The sequence below is a fragment of the Macrosteles quadrilineatus genome, unplaced genomic scaffold (genome assembly GCF_028750875.1).
Source record: "Macrosteles quadrilineatus isolate MER2022 unplaced genomic scaffold, UCM_ALF_1.0 Scaffold_1__1_contigs__length_201487025, whole genome shotgun sequence".
Taxonomy (NCBI): Eukaryota; Metazoa; Arthropoda; class Insecta; order Hemiptera; family Cicadellidae; genus Macrosteles; species Macrosteles quadrilineatus.
Genome location: NW_026542594.1, coordinates 181,324,575 through 181,342,139, shown reverse-complemented (window position 1 = coordinate 181,342,139; position 17,565 = coordinate 181,324,575). Strand labels below are relative to the sequence as shown.

The 17,565-nt window shown below is 37.3% G+C and overlaps 2 protein-coding genes across 2 annotated transcripts; one reads left to right on the top strand and one right to left on the bottom strand.

The window, feature by feature from the left end:
* Nucleotides 1–2,115: 2,115 nt before the first annotated feature.
* On the bottom strand, nucleotides 2,116–14,435 carry LOC128991117 (cold shock domain-containing protein CG9705-like). Its single transcript, XM_054413865.1, has 4 exons — nucleotides 13,949–14,435; nucleotides 9,472–9,594; nucleotides 5,933–6,089; nucleotides 2,116–4,962 (listed from the first exon to the last, which is right to left on the bottom strand). Exons 1-3 carry the CDS (start codon nucleotides 14,083–14,085, stop codon nucleotides 5,933–5,935), a joined length of 417 nt encoding a protein of 138 aa, XP_054269840.1. The 5' UTR covers nucleotides 14,086–14,435; the 3' UTR covers nucleotides 2,116–4,962.
* Nucleotides 14,436–16,277: 1,842 nt separating this feature from the next.
* On the top strand, nucleotides 16,278–17,102 carry LOC128983300 (dynein axonemal light chain 1-like). The gene has a single exon (XM_054402547.1). The coding sequence runs from the start codon at nucleotides 16,331–16,333 to the stop codon at nucleotides 16,886–16,888; it is 558 nt and encodes a 185-aa protein (XP_054258522.1). The 5' UTR covers nucleotides 16,278–16,330; the 3' UTR covers nucleotides 16,889–17,102.
* The last annotated feature ends 463 nt before the right edge of the window (nucleotides 17,103–17,565 follow it).

The window sequence follows — 17,565 nt, the reverse complement described above, 5'->3', positions numbered from 1 at the left end:
ACAAGTCATGTAAATACAACGCTCTGTTGACCAGGTGGGAGATCACTGACAGGGCGGTCGGGACAAGGAACAGGAACGGGTCGTGTAAACGGGGCTAAAAGCAGAGTGGGAATGCCGTTCCCACACTGCTGTTTGTTGGTTGCATCCCGTAGACAATTTGGTTATGATTACATTTTTTTATAGTAGAAATTACAGCTGTAGTATTTTGTTAAAAATTATTGTAGACCTCTGATGTAAAAATTATTTTAAATTAGCATTTATCGCTGTACTATAAGCAATGTTGTACTCTTGCTCAATGCTCATGCACCAGCAAACATTCATTTATTTACCTAAAAAAATATTGCTGTATTAAAATCACTTGTTTTGTGTGTACAGTAAGCCTACACTGTAATGAGTTCAGATTACAATATTTAGATTTTGCGCATCTTGGACCAAAGTTTTGCCTTCTCAAGAACTACAATGGATGTTTATATTGAATCAAACCTGTTGTAAAATTGATATTGTATAATTATGATTCAACTGTCAATCATCTTGTAAAAAACTCAAAACCAAACTAAGGATTTATTTTTAGATAATCACAACTAACTATACGGAAGACCTCCACTCATTCAGATACGTTTGGATCGAACTTTAATATTTTCAGAAGTCACAGGCTATGCATGACTCGTACACTTGCGAATACATTAAGCTTTATCCATTTACACAGCAAACAAAAGCACTTAAACAAACAAGTCATTACCTGTTTGGTACATACGGATGCCATCGCTGTATTCCTTCATTTACTAGTACAGCACTGTAGTCGACTTGTTTTGAACCTATAATATGAGGCTTTGAAGCATATCCATTTATTTGTGTTAACTTCTGAAAGTACAGAGGTTCTAGTATAGAGAAGGGTCTGATTGAGTTGGAGTTTACTCTAGTTTAAAATTTCTAAGTAATATTTAAGAAATCAAGGCTGTAGCCTATAAATAACAATGTCATAACAGTATAATGCATTTGGTTATTGTATGATTCATTCACTAAAAGATGCACCCCTTGCATGCAGTTTTAAGCTCACTTTTTAACTGTAAAACTTTAGAATTTAAGCTTGGATCTCTCAAGAATGTAATAATGCCTGAACTTAATTTAAAGATAACTAACCTGAAAACAGTATTATTTTAACATTGTAACGAAGTATATAAATAAAAGTATGGAATTAGAAAGCGCAAACTGGAGTTAATGGTTGATTCCCTCTTCCATTTCACTATTGTGTCTCTTGCTAAACCCTCAATGTAGTACATAAAACTACAAACGCCCTACAAACTACAAGTTTTATAAAATTTTTCTCAGCCACATTACTTTTGCCTTGCATATTCTATAGGCTATTTTTAAAACCTTTTTATTAGCTTGCTTTCTTGTCCGGTACAAATTTTGCAATAAATTTTATACTAACTTCCTGATGAGCTAGAGACTTGAAACATAGCTCACAAATGGAAGACAATGCAATATTATATAATTTAATTTTCATATTTCCCTTGGGCTACGCCCCATGGGCTTGTTTTTATTAACTCGCTTTCTTGCAAATGTTGATACTTCCCGATGAGCTAGAGACTTGAAACATAGCTCACAAATGGAAGACAATGCAATATTATATCATTTAATTTTAACATTTCCCTTGGGCTACGCCCCATGGGCTTGTTTTATTAGCTAGCTTTCCTACAAATTTTGATATCAATTTCAAATGGAGTTCCTGATGAGCTAGAGCCTTGAAATTTGAAACGTGAATCACAAATGGATGACAATGCAATACTATATCATTTAATTTTCATATTTCCCTTGGGCTATGCACAATTCTAAACAAAATAATGCAACCCCCCATTGCTGTAACAATTACGGTTCAAAAGTTATAGCAACTATTCTGATTTTTTCCTACGAAATTATCATAGTTACTCCCACTGCTTACCCATGATAAAGGTTGTTGACAAGCTTATGGGAGAAAGTATGTGTTAGATTGCTGATACCGTTTATTTTTTTGTGTTAAGGGTATCCTCAAATTTAGGGGTAGGAGTGATGGAAGGTGATGGATCGCAAAAGTTATTGTTATACAAACAAAACAGGTTGAATGAAATTCCAAAATTAAATGCATGGCTTGTTTTATTAAGATATTGGTATACACTTGTTTAAAATAAAGTAATAAATGTAGTATATGATGAAATAAATTGTACATTGAATTATATCAGAATATTTTTTTTGCAAATGAACAAATTGGTTCCGAACTGATCACCATTAACTTGTGATAGAAATATTTTGAGTGTTAAATATCATTACGATCTACACAATAATTTAATTTTTTGTTCAGATCAATCTTCATCAAATGAATACAGTATAGTGTCCTCTAACCTACTTAAGTCTTAAGAATTTTCAAATCAATGAATAAATTAATTAGATATTTGCAAGAACAAGTCCTCATCTGCCTGAAAGTCTTTTGGTGCAGTGACAGAATACCAAACAATGTATTGTTTTAAGATCTCAGTACACAAATTATGAAAATATCTAAAACAAATGCCTAAAATAATTTAATAAATTATACTAACAATAATTGTGCACCGTTGCGATTTGTGCTTAGTGGGTTCTTAAATAAGTATTTGTGATAAGACACATAATACCTTTGGGTTGAATTTCAACAAACATATGCTTTAAACCTAGTATAAAAAGGTTCTAGTTAAATTGTTAACACAAAAGTAATTTGAATAAAATTTAGAGTTTAAGAATCATCAGATTTAAAACATTAATTTAATATATAAAAAAATACAATAATTATGCTCCTTTCACAGTATACGTTTATTCTGTTCAGTTGGTAAATTTTGACTTTCTTCCCCTATCAAAGAGATGGAGAAAGTATTGTTTTCGTCAAAATTTTCTTTTAGGTGATCCATTTTTTGTCCAGCCAAACCTAGTGGTTTTTGAAGTGATGCGGGGATGTGTACAGACCGGTGTGGTGGTACAATATTCACAAAATTTTGTATGAAGGCACTAAATCTAAGGTATCTCCATTTACATTTTTTGAAATTCTAATATTTAATGGTGATTTTTTTGCAAAACCCCATAAAATAACGGAAAACGGATTTACACAAAAGCGCTAACAAATTCACCCCCTAATGCTGTAATAAGTTCGGTTCATAAGTATTGCAATTGAAGTGGCTACCCATAAAATATCATAGTTACTTCCATCACTTACCCGTGATAAAGGTTTTTAACAACCTATTGGGAGAAAGTATGTGTCAGTTTGCTTAACGTTTATTTTAGTAGTGTAAAGAAATGCATGACAGCTTTAACATTAAACAGTTCCGGCGATGGTATAGAAATTGTCTTGCAGCCGTCCACTGCCACTGAACCGGACGGTTGACATGCAAGCCTTTACATTTGACAGCTGGGAGCCGGCTAGCCATTGTCAATTGGACACTGTTTAGGTGGATCATAATTTGAAAATTAGTGTAAAAATGTTGTTGTCATTCATGATATTTTGATATCGTTAGCAATGTTTAATACAGACGTTGAAGTATTAATCAAACTAAAAATCCAAACCAGTATTTTCAAAAAAATAAACTCGGCCATAAGCTGTTTACAACGGTTCATTGCAAATACATTTATCTCGAGGGAGAAAACTGTATATTGTGAAAGGAGCATTAGGTAAAAGATTTGTAAACCTGTTTCAGCACATTTTGGTGAATGAGAATAATACAAGATGTCACAGTCTGTGAATTTTACAATATCAAACAGGTCAACTAAAAACTTGGAGAATTAACTAACAGGAGTGGTGAATAGCATTTCATCTAAATAACATTAACCATAATTTTCTCATGTTCGTTGTTGACTTGTTTACTAGCATATATACACAACCGACACTAACCTACCATGACTTTTGTACAAAGATACATTTCCAGTCAGTAACGGCAAATCACACAGTAGGTTACACAATTAAACAATTAAATATCGAGGGCAAAAGCCACGGACAAAAATAGATAGCAAAATATATGTATATTGTATAAACTTAAGATATATTAAGTTAAATAATTATGTAATAGCAATATTCCCCTGGATACATATATGAACAATTATTGTGCAAACAAACACAAGCTTAATAAACATAAATGAAAAAAGATAGATGCCTCATTTGGAAACATCCAGTTAGTCTCCGACTTAAATCTGGTCCCGTAAGACAGATAATGGCAGGATAGTAATTCTGAGTAGCAAAATATAATAGCTGGTGCTCTAGTTCTGACTTTTTAAACATATTCTGGGCATCCTACTGGTTCTAACATACTGTTGGTGTTATTGTCACTTTATACTATCTAGAGGTTCCCAGAACGTATCATAAAGCACATGGAATAGTTTTCAGTACATATCTCAATCCTCTTCAAGAGACGAAAATGGGAGAAATATTCACTATAGAAAATATCAAAGCTTTTCTATAATTTATTGCAAAACTTATTTTCTTTCTTTTTGTTTTGTTTCTTTAGCACTAAAATGGTGCTATATTATAAGATGTATTTTTTGACAATCAATCTTTTCACTCCTTAAGACTTACAGCCAATTTATTTGTTATACTGGGTTTGAGCAACAAAACACCAATATTTGTAGGTTTTGGTTTTAGTTAGGATATTTGTGTTAACAATTTTTTTTACTAAAGAGGTATCAAAGACAATTAAACACGTGACTAGATTTAGAATTAGACTTGGAGTAACCTAAGGGTAACCTTTACAAACCTCTCAGTAGGAAACCATGGTCTTCAAAAATTTGGGAACCTCTGCACAAAATCTGTTGAGCCCAGTGTAGGTTAATTGACCCCTATCGGTGGTTTAATTTCACTAAAAACTAACTCATTCCCGTAACCTAACTTAACCTAAGACAACAAATCCCAGCCATTGTAGAAGCTACACCGTGGTGAGGTTTACGGCACTTGGAAAAAGGAACTTGACTTTTCTGAAAAAAAATAGGACAGGTTAATACTTGTATTTCCTAATGGTAATAATGTGCACCAATTCAATGATAGTAATTATCTGTTTTATATACATTTCACTTAACTCAGCCAGACTATGTCAGAACACAATTCAATTTAATTTTGCAACGGGATTTTTTCTAACTAGAAATTATATCAAGTTTCACTCTGACGAAAGTTGAATTGCTGTGCTATTGGTGATGTTAGCAGCAAGGACCATAATGTTAAAAATTCTAGCTGTAATTTTGCGAGGGCCATCAAGGCTAAATTTGTCACCATGAAAGTTAACGATGTTGCCTGAAATTTTCTCAAGTGATGATGTTGCGAATGTCAATAAAGCAAGTGATTTCTCCACAAAGAGTGGCAAGTTCGAACAGCAACACTTGAATGTCGGCAAAATTTGCAATGTAAACCCTTATGGTAGAGAATATGGCTATGACAAATGTGAGCGACAGTAGTAATATGTATCCATGAACAATAAAGAAACTTTCAAAATACTAAAATGTTGCAGCAGCATTGTCTTCTGTGATTGCAGCAACATTGCCATAATCTTTCACAAATGCTGCACCAATGTCATCATCGAGCAAAATTGTGAAAATTTTCTGAGGTCACTGCAAAATCAGAGAACATCTTCTGCCATTGAAATCATTATCATAGTCTCAAAAACGAGTTGATCATCTTAGGACACTTTGCGATTTCAAAAATTTTCGCTTAGAATGGTCACAGAGAAGGTAAAAATCTTCCAAGGTCACGGCAAAATCGCAAACAATTTCCGCAGTCTCAACAAATTCGTTAACATCTACTGCGATCACAGTAAAATCAAGAAAATCATCTGCAGTCACAGCCGACATTATCATTGTCTCTGGGATCGCATAAAATCTGTCTATGGTCTCAATTAGTATGGTAATTCTATGTCTACTTCAGTATCATCCAATAGTGAATGTCTTAACTTACCTAGTGGATCATGGGCGAGTCCCATCGCTGATGGACCTCTGGAGTCAAGTTGATAATCTGAACGTGGACTGCTTGATTCTTTTCAAACTTGGGAGGGATCGGACACAAGCGATACTCCACTTCATCTCCAGGCAACGGGATGTACTCGCCCTCGATGCTGCAAAATTCAACTGTTTTACCAATTTTAAAGCAATTACAGTCAGTAGCAAGGGCGGTTCCAGAGAGGGGGCCATGGGGCCATGCCCCCCCCCCCCCCAAGAATGTAGATAAACAAACTTAAACTCCAACCATAATAATTTAATTTTAAAGTTTTTTATGTGAGTAGGCTATCAAGTACAGATGTATTCATTAGGACAAGAATAGGTAGCACAGGTTAGGCGGAGCTGGCGTTCACGCGGAAAATAGTATGGGAGTGAGAGCGCGATAGTCATCCTCGTACTCAAGTTTTGTACTAGCCTGGGCCACACACATTCGCCACAGGTGCGTGGTGCCGCCAGCTCGCAGTTAAAAACGGGTAATGTTTTTAGGCCGGCGCGTAGTACACGTCAATGACTCATCACCATCACGCCATGTGACGAGCATCGATATTAGTAGTTATATATCGATGGTGACGAGTAGCCAATAGCACTGCTAGCACTGGTAGCAGAACTGCTGTGGTAGTAGTAGCGACCAGCCGACTACAACACTGCGACTAGCGAGTCTGAACATCTATGGATGGAATTTTAATTTATGCTACGTTGTCACTAGTTGATTTTATACCCTTGCATTGTGATTGGTTATTTATGGGTTCTTCGTCAGTATTTGAGTAGTAATAATGCAGTATCGTAAGCACAACTTTAATAGATTATAGGTCTCTGTCGGTAAATTCAATGGACCATGGGCGCCATATTGAACCTAAAATTATTTCAATTTCCTAAACTAGCCGAGCCTGAAAAAAATGTTTCAAGCTGATACCTTACAAGCATTTTGTAGAGGTTTGTTTTCAACGCAATACAATTGTAATTATTGAGCTCCCATATGCATTTAAGGATATTTTTAAATTTGCCTATTAAATCTGTGTACATAACCTCAAAAAATTAACTAGGACCGCACATAGTCGTCCTAGTCTAGGACGAATATGTGCAAAGTTAGAGGTAGATAAAGAGGAATAGATTATAAAGGCCAACTTGTATAGTTTTTCATAAAGCCCAAAATCTCTTGAACACGTTGATTTACTCAATGACACAAACCAATTAATTACACGGCTTTACATTGTATAAAACTATTAGACTTCTCATCTATACAAGTAGATCAGCCAACTGTATTAGAGTGTGTTTTAGGCCTACGTGGATTTTTTGCTCGTCTATGATAAAACTAAGAGCTTGCAAAGGCACCCGAAAACCAGGGCTAGAGATATCCCCGAAAACGGGCAAATGACACTACTTGCCTATGCTAGGTAGGCTATTTAGTCGACACGAGACACTCTGGTGTGACATACAAGTACTACACCTTAGAACAAGCTTCACATTTAAACATTGGATGGGAAGTTTTTTTTTGTGTTAGCTTGTATACGGTTCAACATGCCTGATGAGTTCACCGGAACCACTACATGCGCCCTCCGTATATCCCTGCCCAAGTCTTGCATATAAACAAATTCATGCCAATACTATAACTATACACTTTTCTTGAATTGTATCAATAAACCTAACCTAAAACTAGGTTCGAGTTTGACTGTTTGCACTTTGTTGCTGAAGAAATGTTCATGAAATTCCACAATTATTCTTAATAAGGCAACAACCTCAAGTGTTACATTTTTTTAAATCTTAAAGCTAGGGTCTCAAAATAGCTTTAAAAACGCTTATTTCAGCACATAATTTTCAAACATTTCCGGGGGAGGACCCCCGGACCCCCCTGTCTGCCAGGGGGGTATTCCATACCCCCCAGACCCCCCCCCCCCCCGAAACTCAACCCTGGAACCGCCCCTGGTCAGTAGTCTCCAATATCTACTACCTAACCAGACTCTGTGACATTGGATAACACAGAACATATTAAACACCATTTGATTAACTGCCTCGATATGTAGACCAAGTCTTGGATTTAGATTTGTGAATCCACTAACAAAGTAAAAACACCACCTAAAACTCATAAAATATTTAAGGTAAAGAGGTAGGCTAGACAATAGCTTTGTATTTTGGCGCAACATCAAAATATTTATCAAAGAATTTAAGCTCAAGTTGCAATAAAGACTAACATTATGCTAAAACCTTCTGATGCGCTAATCGTCAAAGATCGTTTTTATGATTAAAAAATCATGACGGGTATCAGTCTTCAGAAATGTTTAAAACATGTCAAAAAGAACTAAGAAACATTACCACAGCAATCTAATATCCATTTGTATACTGTAGTACTAGAAATAATAAAAAATAATTTAATAATAGCCTAGGTAGGGGCCTACTAGTAAACAACATCAAACAAAAATATAACCAAATCAGGAAACGAATACTGTGTATTAGTATAAAACTATCAAAGATATGTTTAAGAGGTAGGCCTATAGAGGTGAGGAGTTGACAAACTATGTATGTATGGTATATGTGTCATCTAGCCACAGTAAAAAAAAATCAAAAGTGCAGTCAAGTGCACGTGTCAAAAGCCTGGTATTTACTCAGGTGAGGTATAGAAGAGGCTACGATGACAGCTGAGGGCTTCTTATTAGCTGAGGGAACGCCATTACCGTAACAAAACATTCGGTAGCCATCGGCCTCGGTGGTCTAATGGTTAGCGTGCCGGGCTGGTATACTGTAGGTCCCGGGTTCGAATCCCGCTAGTAGCATTAACTTTTTGTCCAAGATTTTTTTTATTATCAGCAAGTTTGGTTGTTTTGGTTTGGTTATTACAGTTTAATTTTATTATTAAGTCATTTCAAAATTTTAATTGAGCAATTTCTAGTTTTATTTAAACAGAATTATTTTTCCGATTACTAAACTTTTGTTATATTATTTCTTTATCAGCAAGTTTGGTTAGTTCGGTTAGGTTATGATAGTTTAATTTTATAATTAAAAATAGTAAAATTGAATTTGAGGCATTTATAATTTTATTTTATGAACAGAACTATTTTTGCGATTAGTAAACCTTCATTGCCAAAGTGCTCTCTACTACAGCGCTGTTCACGGAGGAATTTTGAACTAAATGCCTCATTCGTACCTCCCCTAAGTCAGACCCCAAAAGCCTGGTGTGTAGGCTATCTGTTAAATACAGACAGGGGCTGCAAACATCAGAGATTGCAAACTCAATGATTAATTAAAGGACATTTTCTAAGGAATTCTTGTGTGTCTCAGAAATAGGTTGATCAAGTAAGTGAAATTTCAGACTGAACTTGTCAACAAGTCATTGAAATAGGACAGGAATACCTTAGCAGTTTTTGTTTAGTTGTTGGTAAAGATAAAAATTTGCTTTCATTGATAGAACTATTTAAAATAGCCTATCATGATAGTGGATAAATCATATTTTATAACTGACTGGGTGATAAGGGCTTAGACCAAGGACTCAAGAACAAAACTTACTCTGAAATGTGTACAAAAACTTCATCCCCTCCGTTGTTAGGAGCGATGAATCCATGTCCCTTGGATCTACTGAAATGTTTCACTTTGCCTTTCTCTTGAGGGTTCATCAACGCTCGAGCACACCTAAAAAACACAATAAGACAACTATTGCAAGCGCAAACTTCTTATAATTATTAGTCCCAATTAATTATCCTTTTTACAACAACAGGAATAGGAGTTTTTGAGAATGTTTGATGTTTTGAAACTGAACAAAGCTATCTTTGATAAGTGATTGTTTAGTAAATTATGTTGGCTAGGCCTACTTGTCATTTAAGTTTGGGCCTATAGGCTTTTAGTTGGTTAAAGCTTATTTGCTTGGTCATCTTGGGGGGTTTTACCTTTTATCACTCAGGGACCAGACAGGCCATAGACAAAATTGATAAAGGTATTGTGGCTGCATACATTCATGATACATGATGTCTCTGTCCTAAAAATCCATCGGTTAAACCGGTTAGTAATAAGTTAGTTTTCTTATTAGCCTAATCTCCAAATGATATAAATGAGAACTATCTAACTTATTGGATATGAATCTATACAGGTTACTAATTAATATAGACTTTACACATGGCTGCACTTTAGTTTACGTCCTACATTTACTCAGATACTGCAGTTTGGTTAAGGTTAGGTTTAGTTTAGAACAGTTTCATTTTATAATCAGCTAATGTATAATCACTTGTGTGAACCTGGCAATAACTTGGCAATAAGTAGTACGCCCGCCCGCTAAAATCTATTGCTGGCCGTTTTGCGGCAAAATGCGATCGCATAACATGAAACTAATGATGTCACCAGATAGAGGACAGTTTAACGGACACAACAGTACCAATATCATGTACCTGGGGAATAAGAAAGGGGGGGTAAAGTCAGCAATAAGTAGTGGGCGCGCCCGAAAAAATCTATTGCCGGCCGTATTGCGGAAAAATACGTCCGCGAGCAATAATAACGACGATGCCAACAGATAGAGGACACTTCAACGGACACGACAGTATCAACATCATGTACCTGGGGAGTAATTTAGGGGGGGTAAAACCAGCAATAAGTAGTGGGCGCGCCCGAAAAAATCTATTCCCGAACGTATTGCGGAAAAATACGTCCGCGAGCAATAATAACGACGATGCCAACAGATAGAGGACACTTCAACGGACACGACAGTATCAACATCATGTACCTGGGGAGTAATATAAGGGGGGTAAAACCAGCAATAAGTGGTGCGCGCGCCCTTTCAAATCTATTGCTGGCCGTATTGCGGAGAAATACGTCCGCGAGCAATAATAACGACAATGCCAACAGATAGAGGACACTTCAACGGACACGACAGTATCAACTTCATGTACCTGGGGAGTAATTTAGGGGGGGTAAAACCAGCAATAAGTAGTGCGCGCTCCGGTAAAATCTATTGCTGGCCGTATTGCCGAAAAATACGTCCGCAAGCAATATTAACAATGATGCCAACAGATAGAGGACACTTCAACGGACACGACAGTATCAACATCATGTACCTGGGGAGTAATATAAGGGGGGTAAAACCAGCAATAAGTAGTAGGCGCGCCCGAAAAAATCTATTCCCGGCCGTATTGCAGAAAAATACGTTCGCGAGCAATAATAACGACGATGCCAAAAGATAGAGGACACTTCAACGGACACGACAGTATCAACATCATGTACCTGGGGAGTAATTTAGGGGGGGTAAAACCAGCAATAAGTAGTGGGCGCGCCCGAAAAAATCTATTTCCGGCCGTATTGCGGAAAAATACGTCCGCGAGCAATAATAACGACGATGCCAAAAGATAGAGGACACTTCAACGGACACGACAGTATCAACATCATGTACCTGGGGAGTAATTTAGGGGGGGTTAAACCAGCAATAAGTAGTGGGCGCGCCCAAAAAAATCTATTCCCGGCCGTATTGCGGAAAAATACGTCCGCGAGCAATAATAACGACGATGCCAACAGATAGAGGACACTTCAACGGACACGACAGTATCAACATCATGTACCTGGGGAGTAATATAAGGGGGGTAAAACCAGCAATAAGTTGTGCGCGCGCCCTTTCAAATCTATTGCTGGCCGTATTGCGGAGAAATACGTCCGCGAGCAATAATAACGACGACGCCAACAGATAGAGGACCCTTCAACGGACACGACAGTATCAACATCATGTACCTGGGGAGTAATTTAGGGGGGGGGGGGTAAAACCAGCAATAAGTAGTGCGCGCGCCCGATAAAATCTATTGCTGGCCGTATTGCCGAAAAATACGTCCGCAAGCAATATTAACAATGATGCCAACAGATAGAGGACACTTCAACGGACACGGCAGTGTCAATATCATGTACCTGGGGAGTAATATAAGGGGGGTAAAACCAGCAATAAGTAGTAAGCGCGTCCGAAAAAATCTATTCCCGGCCGTATTGCAGAAAAATACGTCCGCGAGCAATAATAACGACGATGCCAAAAGATAGAGGACACTTCAACGGACACGACAGTATCAACATCATGTACCTGGGGAGTAATTTAGGGGGGGTAAAACAGGCAATAAGTAGTGGGCGCGCCCGAAAAAAACTATTCCCGGCCGTATTGCGGAAAAATACGTCCGCGAGCAATAATAACGACGATGCCAACAGATAGAGGACACTTCAACGGACACGACAGTATCAACATCATGTACCTGGGGAGTAATATAAGGGGGGTAAAACCAGCAATAAGGTGTGCGCGCGCCCTTTCAAATCTATTGCTGGCCGTATTGCGGAGAAATACGTCCGCGAGCAATAATAACGACGACGCCAACAGATAGAGGACACTTCAACGGACACGACAGTATCAACTTCATGTACCTAGGGAGTAATTTAGGGGGGGTAAAACCAGCAATAAGTTATTGCTCACGGACATATTTTTCGGCAATACGGCCAGCAATAGATTTTATCGGGCGCGCGCACAACTTATTGCTGGTTTTACCCCCCTATATTACTCCCCAGGTACATGATGTTGATACTGTCGTGTCCGTTGAAGTGTCCTCTATCTGTTGGCATCGTCGTTATTATTGCTCGCGGACGTATTTTTCCGCAATACGGCCGGGAATAGATTTTATCGGGCGCGCGCACTACTTATTGCTGGTTTTACCCCGCTTATATTACTCCCCAGGTACATGATGTTGATACTGTCGTGTCCGTTGAAGTGTCCTCTATCCGTTGGCATCGTCGTTATTATTGCTCGCGGACGTATTTTTCCGCAATACGGCCGGGAATAGATTTTTTCGGGCGCGCAAACTACTTATTGCTGGTTTTACCCCCCCTAAATTACTCCCCAGGTACATGATGTTGATACTGTCGTGTCCGTTGAAGTGTCCTCTATCTGTTGGCATCGTCGTTATTATTGCTCGCGGACGTATTTTTCCGCAATACGGCCGGGGTTAGATTTTTTCGGGCGCGCCCACTACTTATTGCTGGTTTTACCCCCCCTAAATTACTCCCCAGGTACATGATGTTGATACTGTCGTGTCCGTTGAAGTGTCCTCTATCTGTTGGCATCGTCGTTATTATTGCTCGCGGACGTATTTTTCCGCAATACGGCCGGCAATAGATTTCTTCGGGCGCGCCCACTACTTATTGCTGACTTTACCCCCCCTTTCTTATTCCCCAGGTACATGATATTGATACTGTTGTGTCCGTTAAACTGTCCTCTATCTGGTGACATCATCGGTTTCATGTTACGCGGTCGCATTTTGCCGCAAAACGGCCAGCAATAGATTTTTTCGGGCGCGCGCACTACTTATGGCTGGAGTTATTGCCAGGTTCACACCAATTGTATTTAATAGTAAATGTAGGGCATAAGTTAAACTAATAAAGTGCAACCAAACACATTTCACACAATTTACTAAGCTACTTAACTTAGGCTTAGGCTACCTAAGTTAAATGTAGGCCTACTTAAACATTATTATCACGCGAATATCAAAAATATTACTGAAAATGTCGGTAGGCCTAGGGTAACTTTTAACTTAGTTTTAGTTTAATACAACGATGGAGTCAGATACCAAAGTATCGCCATCGCCTAAATTTTGCATTAGCCTAAGTTTATTGCTACAAATCTTTAATGGGCCTAACTTAAAAATGGGTAAAAGTTAGGCCTAGGGTACCTTAAGCTTAACTTATTAAGTACAAAAGTGCCAATTGCAAGGACTATTTCAAATTTCACTAACTTAACTTAATAATCTATAAATTAACTTAAGTTATGCATATGTTAGAAAGTAAGGAAGTAGGCCTACTCAGCTAAGGCTAACATAACTTAACTACCGTACGAGTAAATACCCTTACTAAAGCTATCAGTCACTACAGGCCAAGGTAAAGTAAATTATACAGTAGAGTTAAAAGTTTGGGGCCTAGACCTAGTAATTAAAAATTATGTAAGTTAAAGCTATTTAAGTTAGGTACAGTTATATTAACTTACATTGAGTCAGTCCTTGTTCTTCTAGTGATTATAGGACTTGGTACGCTAAGCCTAGGGCTGCATTCTGGTGTATTAGCTCCAGGTTGATAAGGACTGTTAGGACCTCCTTTGGGGATTTTTACATTTAAAGGCTCCATCGGCGTATCGCAAAGCTTTGCGCGTGAAAAGATTACAGCAGATTAACCTACGCTAGGTTAATGTAAAGTGTAAATAAGTTGACTTGAAATGCCAGGTACTGATAGTATTTAACCTCAATCACTGTACACACTTGTTTGTTAGCACAGGCACACAGACGAGATGCCGGAATGAATTAATATAAGAATAAACAAATATCGCTTAAGAAGGTGAAACCTAGCCGCTGAGATGACAGTTTGAAAATAAATTTATAAGTTATCTTAGTTCACACGATAAGTCGGTCACGTGTTGTAATTTTAACAAAAATCAATTAGGCTGTTATTAAAATTACAACACAACAACTCGAACTCGGGCCCACTCGGGGACACTCAATCAGTCGCAGTCGACACGGAATTTACAGAAACAATGAAACAAAACACTGAACGCCCACGCTGGGAGCTGGGACACTGAAATTAGTGGAATTGAAACAAGAAAGATTGGGAAGCTTGGAGCATGGATTATAAAATCTTCTATATATATAAAATCCAATGTATGTTTGTATATTTGTATGTTTGTCCTTTATGGACTCCAAAATCGCTTGACAGATTGTAATGAAACTTTCAGGCATTATTAAGCATTATTCAAGGATGGTTTGTGTGAAGTTTGGTGCAGATCCGTCAATAGGGCTCCGCCCCAGTTGCTCTGGAGTTTCCCATGTTAACCTTATGAGTATTCATATTTAAATGGAATTAAAGAATCTTAACAAATGGTGCAACTAAACAATTTGATGCTGTGATGTTCAATAGCATTAAAAAGTTAATAGGTTTACCAACAGGATGCAGCACTATATTTATTTTTTATTTATGAGAACAGCTAATTTGCAACCAAAAGGTGAGTGAGCGTAGCGAACGAACTTCAACCTGGAGGTGAGTTAGCGTAGCGAACGAACTAACCTGAAGGCAAGTGAGCGCAGCGAACGAGCTCCAACCTAAAGGTGAGTGAGCGTAGCGAACGAACTTCAACCAGGACGTGATTGAGCCATGCGAACGAGCTCATCTTGAAAATGAACGAGCATGTGACATAAAACCACAATAGGACAGGACGACGTCCGTCGGGCCAGCTAGTAATATATATTTGGGATAGGATTGTAATCACCGCCGCCTTTAACCACCTTTAACTCCATTGTAATGGGTTGGTTTTGTCGGTTACTTGCACAGGCTGAAATGAAATTACACTTCTCAAATTTCGAGGATTTCGTGCAGCTGGTCATTTTCTGGTGTACTGGGACGGAATATGCAAGATCTGAAGCATAGGTCTAACGTGCAATATTTAAAATCAATCATTTAAATGTTTAATGAAACTCAATGATTAAAGATTATCAAAGAATCAAAATTTTAAAATGTATTTTTTTCTATGTCTTAGTCTACTTAACCAGCCAAGGAAAATGAATATTACGTCTTTTTAAAATGTGAATTTCATGTCCGGTTACGCAGAGTAGTGATGCTCCGGTGCTGTCGATCAAATATCAAAATTGTTTGAGTGTTTAACAGTTTAGATTGTGCCAGTGATGACAAATGGCGTGTTGTATCAAGACCCCACTAGAAAAACGTTGTATGTAAATGTGACAGTAAAAAATACCCGAAATGTACGTTTGTCTGTAGGAGTAAAATAATATCATTTTATCTAATGAAACGATACCGCGAATAAAACATACACCGCATATACAAATTCCTTCATTCTAAAGTATCGGTTTTCAGAATTAGCACGAGTGTGGAGGAAGGAAAATATAACCACGAGTGTGTTTATAAACATAAGTTTACACACTACTTTTTGATTATTGAAAGCTGGATCCAGCTCTCTTTGACCATTATAAAAATTCTTTGTTCTGACAGAGAGTGATTTCAATTATTACAAACCACTTTATTCATTGGGGATTTTCATTCCAAACTCATATTATCCATTCATATTTGAGTGCACCTTATAATCTCGCTTATCGCAGTTGAGCCATTATCCCATAATTAATTGTCATAAAAAATAAATACAAAAATAGTATTTTCCCATTTAGTATAAAATATATATATACAATATGCTAATAAAAATATATATATGCTATATGTACAATAGCATTAAACGATTGTATAGGCATTGAACATGGATTGTGTCAATTTGTTTACTCGTCACCAAGGAAACGAAAACAAATCAGATGTGACTCTACATAACCACGCTCACTTCTTACGGCTTCTTCTAAGTTTTGTCATAATCTATGCAATGGCTAAACCAACTACTATTAAAGATGCTATTAAAAAATTCGAGGATAAATTCAAAGTAAACGCGGCTGACTCTAAAGAAGTTGCCCTTCAGTTCCAGTGGTTACCGATAGAAAAGATGGACAATTCACTCGGCCAGTTAGTGAAGTGCGAAAAGCTGTCTTTGTCAACAAACATGATTGAAAAAATTGCTGGCCTCGGAGGCTTGAGGAATTTGAAAGTGCTATCTCTAGGAAGGAATTATATAAAAGCTTTTTCTGGACTGGAACCTGTTGGGGAGACCTTGGAAGAGTTGTGGATATCGTACAACTTGATAGAGAAGATGAAAGGTGTCGGTGTGTTGAGGAAGTTGAAGGTGCTGTATATGTCGAACAATCTGGTCAAAGATTGGGCAGAGTTTAACAAGCTGCAAGAGTGTCCAGCTTTGATAGACTTGCTGTTTGTTGGCAACCCACTCTGTGACACTGGCGACGAGGGGACGTTCCGCGCAGAGGCCATCAAAAGACTACCTAACCTTAAAAAACTTGACGGCGAACCGGTTATAACTGAAATTGTGTGAGTTTAAACGAAAGCTTAACAGTAGAGTACTGCACTAATATATTTATGAATTGTTAAAATAATAGTGAGATCTTAAATAACGGATCAAATGTTTTTGTAGTGTTTCTGAAATTAAATATCGTTGTGCACATGATACGATACATTTAGCTTTCCTACACTTGTTTTTTTTTAATAGACGTAAAGAATCATAATATTGTTGAACATTGTTTTCGTTTTAAAATAAGTTTTACTTTTAAAGTAAACAGGTAACTTGATGTGTCATAAGTTAATGATGCGACATTTGAATCAAATATAACAATGTTTGCTTTATTAATTAACAATAGTTAGTTATTCCTATAATTGTTTTAATTAACCAATTTAAGGACGTAAGATAGTAGCATAGATAAAACTAGGAGTACTGTATGTTTTATCTATGATAATAGGTACTGTATGGTTTTAGTCATTTTCGTAGCTGTACTAACGTGTTATAGCTTAGCTAAGGTTGGACGTCTTAATAGTAGCCTACCAGTACCATCTAAAGTAAAAAGAGATTAATTGAATGATAACATAATAAAAGTTATGGTTAGATAATTAGCATAACGATAACGGCCCTTTGTTGTTTATCGATTCCGCTAAATTAACCATCGTAAATCAATTGTTTGTTGCCTATTCTTTTCATAAAATTCTGGCAGTTATTTG